The sequence below is a fragment of the Sinocyclocheilus grahami genome, unplaced genomic scaffold (genome assembly GCF_001515645.1).
Source record: "Sinocyclocheilus grahami isolate Dianchi unplaced genomic scaffold, SAMN03320097.WGS_v1.1 scaffold290.1, whole genome shotgun sequence".
NCBI classification, from domain to species: Eukaryota; Metazoa; Chordata; class Actinopteri; order Cypriniformes; family Cyprinidae; genus Sinocyclocheilus; species Sinocyclocheilus grahami.
In genome coordinates this window covers 291,567-305,026 of record NW_015505469.1, presented here as the reverse complement: position 1 = coordinate 305,026, position 13,460 = coordinate 291,567, and the positions used below count along the sequence as shown (strand labels likewise).

The 13,460-nt window shown below is 35.8% G+C and overlaps 1 protein-coding gene across 1 annotated transcript in view; it reads left to right on the top strand.

Moving 5' to 3' along the window:
• The first annotated feature begins 8,663 nt into the window (after positions 1 to 8,663).
• Positions 8,664 to 13,460, top strand: part of LOC107600702 (N-chimaerin-like) — a 12,847-nt gene continuing 8,050 nt past the window's right edge. The window contains exons 1-2 of the mRNA XM_016292657.1: positions 8,664 to 9,214; positions 11,470 to 11,554. Coding sequence (XP_016148143.1) covers positions 8,963 to 9,214; positions 11,470 to 11,554 — 337 coding nt within the window. The 5' untranslated portion in view covers positions 8,664 to 8,962. The remainder of the gene's footprint in view (positions 9,215 to 11,469; positions 11,555 to 13,460) is intronic.

Here is a 13,460-nt window from a genome sequence, read left to right as displayed (position 1 = left end):
TATAAAGAACATGTGAGAATAAATCTGTTCTCAAATACCAACGATAACAAGAACTCTGCATCCACTCTCTTCTCTTATCTGGGATACGGTTCTTCTGTGTTTGTTTACACTGGTTTTCGAAACGGCGCCACCACTCTCACACTTTTTGTGCAACAGCAGCTGCTCCGGTCACGTGATCCTAGCTCGAATCTTATTGGATGGCCCGTGTTTTCACTTTGCGAAACTGAAAAGATTCGTCAGACTGTTTAAAAAAAAAAACATTTGCATTTTCAGTGCGTGAATGTTCGCGGTCTATGTGGAAGCATCCATAGAAATCTATTGTTTTATTCCAGCGCGTCCGATATTCGTTTAGCTTTTTCGCGCTCGGTGTGTAAAGGCCTTAAGTCTATGGAATTTTGTTGCATCAAAAGTCTATTTACTTAGACATGTAACAACACGCCTTTCCTCAACACAACAGGCTGCATAATTTTATTTTTCACACCTAAAAATATTCTGGGTTCTGTAAATTTAACAGCTTAATTAATTAATGTTCTCCCTTTTCTTTAGAAATAAGCAAAAATTTGTGTCACAGTGAATGCAAGTGAATGGCGCCAGTTTATAAATGTTAAAATATATTTACTTTAATATTATAGCTACAAATTACAAACAACATGATTTTAGTGTGACAAAAATAATGTCATGTCAACACTGTACTATAAACACTAAACCAACTGTAAAACAATGATTTACGCTGCTGTACATCTCAAATAATACATGTTTTAATAGAACAATTAATGCAAGTAAATTCTCTCTTCACTTCCATTAGAAGTGCTTCACTGTAGCCTACATTTTGATGTTTTTAAAGAAAACCAGTGGTAAGCCATTTATTTTTTGTTTATAGTTATCAACATTATGCCACAAGCGCTGTTGACTGAGCTCCAACACTGTACTATAAACACTAAACCAACTGTAAAACAATGATTTACGCTGCTGTACATCTCAAATAATACATGTTTTAATAGAACAATTAATGCAAGTAAATTCTCTCTCTTCACTTCCATTAGAAGTGCTTCACTGTAGCCTACATTTTGATGTTTTTAAAGAAAACCAGTGGTAAGCCATTTATTTTTTGTTTATAGTTATCAACATTATGCCACAAGCGCTGTTGACTGAGCTGAACCTATAATGAAACCGAAATATTCTTTTCATGGCTCAGATTGGGGTTTGTATATGAACCGTCTCTGATGCTATAGTAGCATTGTATCTGGGTTTGTACCAGCTTCATCGTCCCTGTTGTTACGCATGTTATGAGGATGAGGACGATGATGTGCCTCCCAGTTCCGGTCTGCAATCATTCATCTTATATGGTGCTGTGAGTGTTTGCCGCACCGTTTGATCGCCTGCGCTGTGATTATGCATCACTCCATCCTTATGTAACGTTATATAACCAAACCACCCACATCACTGCAGCTCTGACTGAAGAAACTTTCCAAACTCAAGTGTGTGTGTTTCAGGGCACTGATGGAATGAAGACATTTCGATGATTGTACGCCTGTTGAAACACTGACACTCATGATGTTGATGTTATTGACATTTTATATGTTGCTCGGAAAAAGCAGAGAGTGAGTGGTGGGGAGGAGAGGATGGAGGGATGAATAGGAAATGAGGTCGGGTAGCTGACGGTTGTCATTGTGACTGTTAACATTTTACAAAAGCAGAACATTTCATTCCAGTTTCTGCGTGGTTCGGTTTGCTAAAATGAGGCTTTTGTTTATGAGAAGTGGGTGATAGTAGATTTCATGGCGATGCAAATTCCGCTTGCTTTTTTGAGATTAAAGAGTTCATTGTACTATGAATCATACTGTACATTTCAGAGCATAATGTACACTTCAGTCAGAAACGAGCATTTATTGAAACGTAGCTGCAGGAACATTCTGATTATACTTGAATATGTCAGATCATTGGTGAGAACTGATTTAGATTTGCTTTAATTGGGTATTAAACACTTATAACGTGGAATGTCATGGAATTTGCCAAATTTTGGATGAATAAATCAGAAGTAGGTACACCTAAATGAAAATGCGATATGGACTAGTGTCTGTGAATATTAAGCTGCAAAAAGACTATTTAAATGTGAATCCTGCATGTTCTGCGTGCCTCTGTGTGAATGAGTGAGCGGTACAGATGAGCAGTTTTGTTTACTACACACAAGCTACTGAAACGCATGTGTGTTTTCAACCTCTGCCGCCTCAATATAGGATACATGAACAGAAATCTCCAGTTCTTGAGCATTTTACGGTTTCTTTTGGGGAAAACTATCTTCATTTCGTATATACAAACTGAAACTTAAAGGTCTCTTCACAGCAATCCATCAAAATAAAAGATCGGTTTAACTTGAAGAAACTGTGACGGAACTATATTACTTAATGTAATGATAGTACTACTACTAATAATCGCTTTTAAATAGCTTGTAAATGCCAGTGCGAACTAGCGGCAATTCGGTGTTAATTGTTTGAATGGGCAACAACAAAACACTACGACAAACTCACTTATATTAAACACACTTCAACAGGCATTTCAAAATCCAAAATAGGCAAACAGGTGCTTTTGCTTCTAAACTAAATCTTCCGCTGTTGTCTTGTCTTTCTTACCTCACTCTTGTCAGTGTCTCCTCACGTGATAAATGAAAATTAAAAACGGAAAAAATTGAATTTAATAATTTAATAAATAAAACTGATTTCATAGGGCCTTAGTATAAGTGTGTTATGCAAATGTGATTTTTAATTTATTTGTATTTTTTTACAGACTCAACAGATTTAAAATAAAAGCTTCAGAACTATTTTGGGTCAGAACTGTTTTGGAGTTAGAACAGCATTATCCAGATGATGATAGTGTTTAAGCAGTGTTTGACATTTTAATATTGCTGTAAAGATTGCATTGGAGGATAATATTAAGTTTAAACCTTTAATGCCTGTCATATGAAATAATAGTAGGAAAAATCTAATTTTTTGATTTATTGAACCCTTTAAAAAAAATAAAGTTTGCTTATGCGTTTTGTATAGTTTACATTTATATAGTATGATATAGTAAAATGTGGAGCTTGAACATGAAAAGTTTATCAAAGGCACAAACTGAGCAAAATATGTAATATGGTGCAATTACTGATATTTGTGACCAAAAAGTAAGATGAAATTCTAATAGCCTTTAATGTAAATCAGTATAACGGACTTAAAAATTGCATAAAATGCATGTAAATATCAGCTGTTACTCAATATTTCCCAATAAAATGTCTTAGTAAGATGATATTTGAATGCTTAGTCTTATGATCAAATCTCAGTCGTTTTTATTGTGGGGAACAAAACATGCAATGCAATACAGTGATGATTGAGAGAAGAACACATAAATGTTCAGCAAAATTTTGTTACTCATATTTTAACATGACTTTACTAAAAAAAAAAAAAAAAAAAAGGTTGGATTATCAAGTAAACTTATAATGTTTTTGACTCAGACCTTTTACTTCCTGAACTATCAGACAACACAAGGTATGTATTCTTGCGCAGGAAGGTGCCACTCAAATCTTTGTAAAAAGCGAAATTTTAAATTATGTGTCGGTCAATCAGCCTTCCAGGTTTAGTGCAAGCCTGAGGAAGGTTGATTGACTTAAACTTTACTAAACTAATAGAATTTAGTGAGAATGCAAGTGATTGAGATTTATACATTGAGCTTAAAGTAGATTTAAAATGAAAATAAAAGCATAATGATGCTATTGCAACATATGCATCTTAAACATGAATCTTAAGTTGACTATGTATTTAGAAAGCAGGAAGACTAGATTTAGAAAGCGGGAAGAAAGTGTGGGTGTGTGTGTGTGTGTGTAGTTTGGGGTCAGTAAGATTTTGTTTGAAAAAATTTGTTTTGTTTTTTTATGGCAAGGATGTATAAAATTGATCAAAAGCCATTTGATTTCCATTTTAAATCCTGTTCTTTTTAACTTTCTGTTAATAACTATAGTAATAAGAAATGTTTCTTGAGCATCAAATCATCATATTGGAATTAGGGATGTGCCGATCCGATATTTATATCGGGTATCGGCTCCAATACTGCCATTTTTGTTGGATCGGGTATCGGTCAGAGAGAGCCGATCCAAATCTGCGATTGTGCGTATTGTGTTACCTCTGCTCTGAAGCCATAGCATAGCTTAAAGGGTTACTTAAAATTTTGTCATTAATCACTTACCCCAATGTCGTTTCAAACCCATAAAAGCTTCGTTCGTCTTCTTAACACAATTGGATATTTTGGATGAAAACCAGGAGGCTTGTGACTGTCCCATTGACTTGCACTGTCAAGGTCCAGAAAAGTATGAAAGACATCGTCAGAATAGTCCATCTGCCATCAGTGGTTCAACCGTAACATTATGAAGCGACGAGAATGCTTTTTGTACGCAAAGGAAACAAAAATAACGACTTTATTCAACAATTCGTCGTGTGTCTTTCCGCATCACCGTAGCACCATTTTGGAGAATATCGGCTCTTCTGTGTCAGCCGCGCTGTACGGATGCGCCGTTTTCCTTCAAATTTAAAGAGTAAATACCTTATACAGTCTATGGTAAATTCACGTAGAAAACGTAGGCCTATCCCTTTAACAAAACATGCAATGCAATACAGTGATGATTGAGAGAAGAACACATAAATGTTCAGCAAAATTTTGATACTCATATTTTAACACGATTTTACTAAAAAAAAAAAAAAAAAAAAGGTTGGATTATCAAGTAAACTTATGTTTTTAGACTAAGACCTTTTACTTCCTGAACTATCAGACAACACAAGGTATGTATTAATGTGCAACAGGTTTTTCAGCAGTTTTGATCATTTAAAGGCCTTTATGGGGTTAAAGGGGTGTCAGGGGTGTCAAACAGAAATGCAAAAATAAATAATACAATTGTTTTCGAACAGGTTTCCCAAATTCTTCCACCATCTGCCATTGGTCGATCAAACTGACTCTCGGTGTTGGTTATCTCAACATGTAAAAAGCCAAACAGAAAACGTAGGCCTATCCCTTTAATGTGAGCTACATATGAATATTTAAGTCCTTACATTAAAGTTCACACAAACTCTTTTCTCCGCTGTGGCTGTCAGTCATTCGTTCAGCCTTTAAACCCTGGTCTCGTTCGGTTACAGCAGTCAGCTCGGTAAAGCTCTCTCTCTCCAAGATCATTCTGTGTTCCCATTATACTTGATTTGTAAATACATGTCTATGATTTTGCAAAAAGGACTTTATCTTCTTGCCGGAGTTTAATGTTGTTTTGTTACTTGCTACCGGGTGTCTGTGAGAACAAAACACAGGCGTAGAAAAGACTATAAATAGTTTTTAACGTGCACAGTAACTGAAATTTAAAATGGTTAAAAGAAAGGCTCAATAACTGTTGCACAGATATAATATACTACGCATCAATTTCTCTTCCCTTTGTGCTTTGCAGTTTTTAATGCAAGCGCATCATTCTGCACACCGAATGCGCATATTGTAAGCGTTTCGTGCCGCACTGCATTTGTTATCGAATCTATCATATGTCACTGTATTTACCTATCGAATCTATCATATGTTGTTGCCTTATTAAAAAAAATATGCTATACATTTAAAATAAACTTATTTTAAGATTACACTTGTATATAAATACATTCATGAATGTTTTCAGCCTTATTAAAAAAAATATGCTATACATTTAAAATAAACTTATTTTAAGTTTACACTTGTATATAAATACATTCATGAATGTTTTCAAATTGATTTTATAATACAAATAGCAATGTGTAACATTTTACCATATTTAGTGCAACACTTATATTTGTTCCGCGCAAAATATTTTTCCACTAAATGTTTAGATTTCTAAAATTATTGTACACTGATTTTTCTAGAATAACTTTTGCAGCTGAATTATCCACTTATCTAGTTTGATATATGTTTGTCATAGATTATGAATATACATATATTTTTTCATATTTATTGTTTCTTTTTTTTATAATGTAGTAGTCTGTATCTAGTAGATTGTGAAAGAATGATTATCAGTTCCACACACAGAGATATATAAATTCTAAATTTATTTAAATGGGGGGGAAAAAACTTCACTGGTATCGTAATGGTATCGGCCAATACTTAACCCCAGGTATCGTATCGGTATCGACCAATACTGAACCCTAGGTATCGGAATCAGTATCGGCCAATACTTAACCCTAGGTATCGGAATCGGTATCGGCCAATACTTAACCCTAGGTATCGGAATCGGTATCGGCCAATACTTAACCCTAGGTATCGGAATCGGTATCGGCCAATACTTAACCCTAGGTATCGGAATCGGTATCGGCCAATACTTAACCCTAGGTATCGGAATCGGTATCGGCCAATACTTAACCCTAGGTATCGGAATCGGTATCGGCCAATACTTAACCCTAGGTATCGGAATCGGTATCGGCCAATACTTAACCCTAGGTATCGTATCGGTATCGGCCAATACTGAACCCTAGGTATCGGAATCAGTATCGGCCAATACTGAACCCTAGGTATCGGAATCGGTATCGGTAAAATTTACCCCAAAACATTTGTGAACAAAGTGTGCATGTTTAGATTGACAGCTGTAGGTACGTTTCAGGACAGACAGACATGACGGTGGAGGTAAGACATGCGCGGTTGTTGATCGATGCCTTTCCAAATATCAGGCAGATATCAGCCAATTAATCATCCTGGCCAATATATCAGTGTATAATGTGCAGTATAATAATAGCACACAAACAGAGACAGTGTTTAGACATACTCTCTGTCTGATCTGTTTGGGAAAGATCCAGAGTCATTTGGCTGATGCTGTCATTGTGATTTATGAAGGCAGATTGCAGTATCTGATCGTGTGTGTGTGTGTGTGTGTGATGGGGAGGAGAGATTTGTGATAGCGTCTATATGAAGCAGGAAGTTGATTTCATTACACACACAGTGAGCAGGTTCAGGCCCGGTGAATCCCCATGTCCAATATAGAAATTCACTCCACTTTTTTCTGGTGTTTTATTAATGTTTTATAACAAACCCATTTCACTGAACAGTAAATAAATACATGGGACTTGAAATATTGATTTGAGTTGAAGTGTGAAATTGATATGTGTGACGGAAAATGTTCTATCTCTTGTATAATTCCTATCTTGGCGTGATAAAAGAGATATGAAACTAGCTATGAAATAGTTAGGACATCGGTTACTGTGGGCAAAGGTCAGGTTTGCGTAACTATACAGAAATATTTGACCACACAATTACTCAATTGAGCATTTACAGTCAATTATTCCAGAGAGCTGTGTGATAAGATACTTAGTAAGGCTATACAGTTAATTAAAATTAAACCTCAATCATGATATGAATATATGCGCTGTGCTGCGTGTTTCACTGACGAGCCGTTGTTCACTGACGAGTTGCGCAAACAAAAATTTGTGGGACTATGAACGTGGTTTTGCGCAGCTTGTCAGTGAACAATGGCTCTGTGTAGTTAATGCTGCTCAATGTGAAAACACACACATGATGGAGATTTACCGCTGATTACAGAACGGCTTTACTGACAAGATGCGCATTAAATATCGCATGTGATTTATCGTGCAGCCCTAGTAAATATTAAATATTGTAATTTTGCAGTAGTAGTAATAATAATAATCTTCGTATTATCATTTTTGAGTGTTCCATTTGCAATATTTAGTAATAGCCATGTTTATATTTTTATTTAATATCTATTATTATAAAAATTGTTGGTGGTGTTGTTTAATGTTTGACCATTTGAAAATAAAATAAATGGTAAAAATGTTATTAATTGAATAATTATTAGTATTGTAATCTTACAGTTGCCATATTATATTTTTTATTAAATACTAATTTCTGTATAAATATTAAATAAAATGAAAACAAATAATTAAAAACAAGATGATAATTAATATTTTGACATTTTAAAATTAATTAGGACAACAATAATTATTAGTAATGCAATTTTACAGTTGTATATTATATTATTTTTCTTAAACACTCTTTTTTTTCATTATACAGTGAAATATTACAATAGTAATATTTCTTATTTTGTTCCTTCATTAAAAATTTTTTTTTCTTAAATACGCTTTTCTATTTAATAATAATAACTATTATTGTTGTTATTGTTGTCTGTTTAATATTTAAGTATTTTAAAATAAATTTACATCCATAAATATTACAAATATTGTCATTTGTATTTGATATTTTATAGCTGATACATAATCACAAACCTGTAATTATTTTCAATTCTAAAAATTGCAATCGCAGTTAAATTTAAAAAAAAAAAATTTTTAATCATCAAATCGTGCAGTCCTCATACAGTGTGGGTTGTGTTTATGGTGGATTGGTGTGGCTTTGTGCTTTTATTAGAGGAGTATGAGCTCAGAGCTGATCCATGACTCATTCACCTCTCATTACCGTCCCACTCCTTATCTCCCCCTACGCTCGCTCGCTCTCTCTCTCTCTCTCTCTCTCTCTCTCTCTCTCTCTCTCTCTGGCCACTCATGTGGTGGAGTGGGGGATTGGTTGCTATAGGGGCGGAGTGAGCTCTCTCACAGACTCTGCTGGGATTGGCTGATTGGAACTGTGTAATTCAGTGTGACTGTGGTTGGGTTGTCCCCATCGCCCCCCTCGCGCTCTCTTTGAGGCAGCGTTCCAGAGAGGATATCTGCTGCTCGCAGGCAGGACGGGATTAACTCAACAACTCAACTCATCTCATCTGCATATAGATGCCCAGAGAGAACCAGGCGCAGGGGCTTCAGACACTCGCTGAAGAAACTCTGTTTGGACTTATTGGACGATCACATTGGTGATTTGTTTTGGCACCCCCAGATCTCTGGCAAAAGATGTAGAAGAGTCTGTTAGGGGATCTCGGAGTTGTGCTTAAGTTTTCTTTAGTCGGTGTGTTTGGTGGGGAGTCACTCCTCAAGCGTGCGAGATGCCGTCTCGCGAATCCTATGTTCTCCGTAAGGAGGAGAAGTCTCTGGTGCACAAGGCCAAGGCAGAGGGCAAGGAGCAGGGGATGGTGGCCGCTGCTCTGGGGATGAAGATGAGTCCTCAGAAACCTCCGGCCACTCTCTGGCAACCTCTCAAACTCTTTGCTTATTCGCAGCTCACGTCGCTGGTCCGTCGAGCCACGCTGAAGGAGAGCGAACGGGCGCCCAAGTACGAGAAAGTCCACAACTTCAAGGTAAGGATCCACAAAGCCTCATGGCCTGCTTTAATTGGATCATCTTACTAGAAATCATTATGTTTGCATAAAGTCTTGAAATAAGGAATATGTCAAATTTTTGCCAAGTTTCTTTGCCAATTTGTTTGTCAGAATTATCCGAAGAAGTGGATTTTTTTTTTGTTCTTGTTTCATGCATGAAGCTTATTGTAGCGAGTTTGTTCATCTTGGTAATATTGCTTGGTATAATGTAAATAATATTTGTAATATTATTTGTGGTCAATCAAAACATTTTTTTGTTTTTAAAATTATTTCAATTTGGCCTAAATTTTGCCATGATTCATTGAAATGTTTTGTCAGTTTTATGTTTTTGCGATTTCAATTGTTTTGAAAGAAGAAATGCTGCACAGTTTTGTCAAATTAACAAAACAAAATTCATTTAAAGTATGTTTGGTACATGATTACTGGATGTCTTTCTTGTTTCATGCATAAATCTTGGTGAATTAATTTTGATTTGTGCTTAAACAAGAGCAAAAACTATTTGCTATTGGGATTAGAAAAAGACATTTTGGTAAATTTTTTTGTCTCAATTTTACTGTGATTCATTGAAATGTCGACTGTGTTGTGTTGTGACTCACTTTCAGAGCGACTATGTCATAGCATGTTATGCAAATTCTCCCCAAATGTGATTTAAATCCGTCCCGAGGGGTGTGTTGTTGCCGTGGCAGCGAGTGCAGGTTTCTGGAGACGTTGGAAGAGTTAAGATGCTGTAAGCCGTGGTTATTTAGAGGCAGTTCAGCCAGAGGTTCTGAAAAACAAGTCAAATAAAAACATCTAGTGTTTGCATGAGAGAGGAAGGGAGCGTGAGGGAGGTTGTTTGGGGTGACAGATGGAGAGATTAGGAACTGATAGAGGATTGGTAAACATAACGGCGTTTCCTCATTTGGTTTCTATCCTCAGCAGGTAGTGGACCCCAGACCCCAGCCCCCTCTCAGCTTCAGTTTGTCTGTAGAGTCAAACCCTCACAGACTGCTGACTCCACAAAGAGCTCTTTCTGCTGCTTGCTTTCTCTCATGCTTGCGTTTTCTCCTTGTTGTCACATGGTAATTGATGCTCAGATACTGGATAGCGGCTGCTTTTGTCAGCAGTACAGTGAAAATTACTAAAGATTCAAGTTATTATCATTAGAAGCATAGAGCCAGCTGTGTTTACACTGAACATTCTTATACTAGATATTGTATACTGCGATAATGTACAGTCAGTAAGTCATTTAGCAAGAAAAACATAGGGGGTTATATGTGCATATAATATATAATTGTATTATAATTTTGTATTTAGTTATATTATTTCCTATTTTTATTACTTACTATTTATACCATAAAAAAAAAGTAGTATTATGTAAAAAACTGTTATATATATATATATATATATATATATATATAATATGTAAAACACACACACATGGTGTGTACATGTGTATAATATATATACTTTTACTATTTCTGATTTTTGATTAGTAAATAATCATATTAAAAATTACAATTACAAAATTACAAATTGTATTAATATAAAACGTTCTACAAATATATGAATTCATTAATAAGTATATATATATATATAGTTTAAAACTTGGTTGTAATTTAGTTATGGTATTAAAGTTTAGCCAATTAAAATAAAGCATTCCTGAGAGCCTTCCTTGTAATATAAAAGAGTTTGTATATATTTATAAGCAATGCTTTCTTTTGATAATCCAGTAAGCATCATGCTTTTCTTTGTCCTCTTTTCCATAACCTGCTAAAATCCCCCAGCTCTGTATATATCCAATCATTTAAATTCCTCAGACCTCTTTTATATCTAAATAGGGCACTTGTCATGTTGATGTCAGTGTGATGTACAGTGATTTCATCATCTACTGTAAGATGGTTCTGCTGTTAGGATAGTAAACCCTGCCAGTTCCTGCTACTAGACCTGAAGGGCTCTCAGAGAGCCAGGGGCCCGTCCCGTAGGAGCGTTTATATACACATCTGATTGGATGAGATGTTACCTGGTGGAGAGGAGAGAGCAAGAGAGCAGGGCTTTCCTCCTGATTAATGTCTCTCTCTCTCTCTCTCTCTCTCTCTCTCTCTCTCTCTGGCTGTTGATTAATTGTGATTGGATTAAACAGTTAGACACTGCTCGTGTCGCTAATCACGAATTCATTTTTATAAGCAGGTTTAAACGGCTCAGAAGAGCAGAAGTTGATTTGTATGTCATGGTGTTTGCGTGTTGTCCTGCAGGTGCACACCTTCAGAGGGCCGCACTGGTGTGAGTACTGTGCCAACTTCATGTGGGGACTCATCGCTCAGGGAGTCAAATGTGCAGGTAAATCAACTCTCACCCAATGCAAAATCACCATAAAAAAAGGGTTCTTCAGCCAAATACATTCTTATTACATAGTTATTACATGGTTAAGTAGTTATTACATAGTTTTTGATTAACATTATTTACATTTTTATTTTACATACATTTTGCATACGTTCATAAAGAAACTCCATAGATCTGTATAAAAAGAAAGGGTGATTTTTTTTTTTTTTAATTGATGCAAAAGAACAACAATTTTTGGAACCCCAAAGATCCTTTCAGTGAACGGTTCTTAAAGGAACACTCCACTATTTTTGAAAATAGGCTCATTTTCCAACTCCCCTAGAGTTAAACAGTTGAGTTTTACCGTTTTCGAATACATTCAGCCGATCGCCGGGTCTGGCGGTAGCACTTTTAGCTTAGCTTAGCATAGATCATTGAATCTGATTAGACCATTAGCATCTCCGACGGAAAATGAAAAGTTGTGATTTTCTAGGCCGATATGGCTAGGAACTATACTCTCATTCCGGCGTAATAATCAATGCTTTGCTGCCCTACCATGGGTGCAGCAGGTGCAATGATATTATGCAGCGCCTGAAAATAGCTCCCTGTGCATGCAGGTGGTCACGTTGGTTATGTTGATGGAAGTTAGCCTATTTTCAGGCGCTGCGGAGCAAAGTTCCTTGATTATTACGCCGGAATGAGAGTATAGTTCCTAGCCATATCGGCCTAGAAAATCTCAACTTTTCATTTTCCGTCGGTCTTAGTACACGATGTAACTACAGAAGAGTCAAGTTTTATTTTTGAGCGAGGTGCTAACGGTCTAATCCGATTCAATGATCTATGCTAAGCTAAGCTAAAAGTGCTACTGCCAGACCCGGAGATCGGCTGAATGGATTCGAAAACGGTAAAACTCAACGGTTTAACTCTAGGCGAGCTGGAAAATGAGCCTATTTTCAAAAATAGTGGAGTGTTCCTTTAAAAGAACAATTATTTTCTTAGTGTGAAGAACATTTTAATAATCTAAAGAACATTTCTACTCAAAATCTTTTGCGGAATGGAAAAATTCCAAACCTTTGATGCCAATAAAGAACCTTCTTTTTTTAAGCGTGTAGAAACATGTTAGCTCGCTATTGCATACTTATGACTTCAAGTGTTTTATTATTATTATATTTGTTATTTTAGATTTTGATGGGTTTGTAGTACATGCTTTAACTAAGGTTCCAAAAGGTTGTTTTTTGTTTTGTTTTTTGAAGCAATGCAAAAGAAGAACCTTATTGGGTTCCCCAAAGAACCTTTCAGTGAACGGTTCATAAAAAAGCATTATTTCTTAGTGTGACGATTTTAATAATCTAAAGAACCACTATAATGAAGATTTTGTGGAAAGGTTCCATGAATGTTAAAGTTTGTCATGGAACCACAGATGCCAATAAAATAACCTTTATTTTTAAGAATGTAGGAAGCGATTTAAAAAGGAAACATTTAAGAAAACAATTCCTGAAATCAATTGAGATGCTGGCATGAAAAAAATCTAAAAGTGGGGGGTTCTCCATGATTATAATGGTGCACAATGATACACCCTTGTGTTTATCAACATAATATAATTTGTGTGTCATTAAAGCTATTAACTTTCACCCGCTGAACCCCCTCGGAAGTGTTCAGTAGCTTCATCTGATTTTGTAGGGGTGAAGTGAGGATTCCTGCATATACAGTGGGTACGGAAAGTATTCAGACCCCCTTAAATGTTTCACTCTTTGTTATATTGCAGCCATTTGCTAAAATCATTTAAGTTAATTTTTTTTCCTCATTAATGTACACACAGCACCCCATATTGACAGAAAAACACAGAATTGTTGACATTTTTGCAGATTTATTAAAAAAAAAAAACTGAAATATCACATGGTCCTAAATATTCAGACCCTTTGCT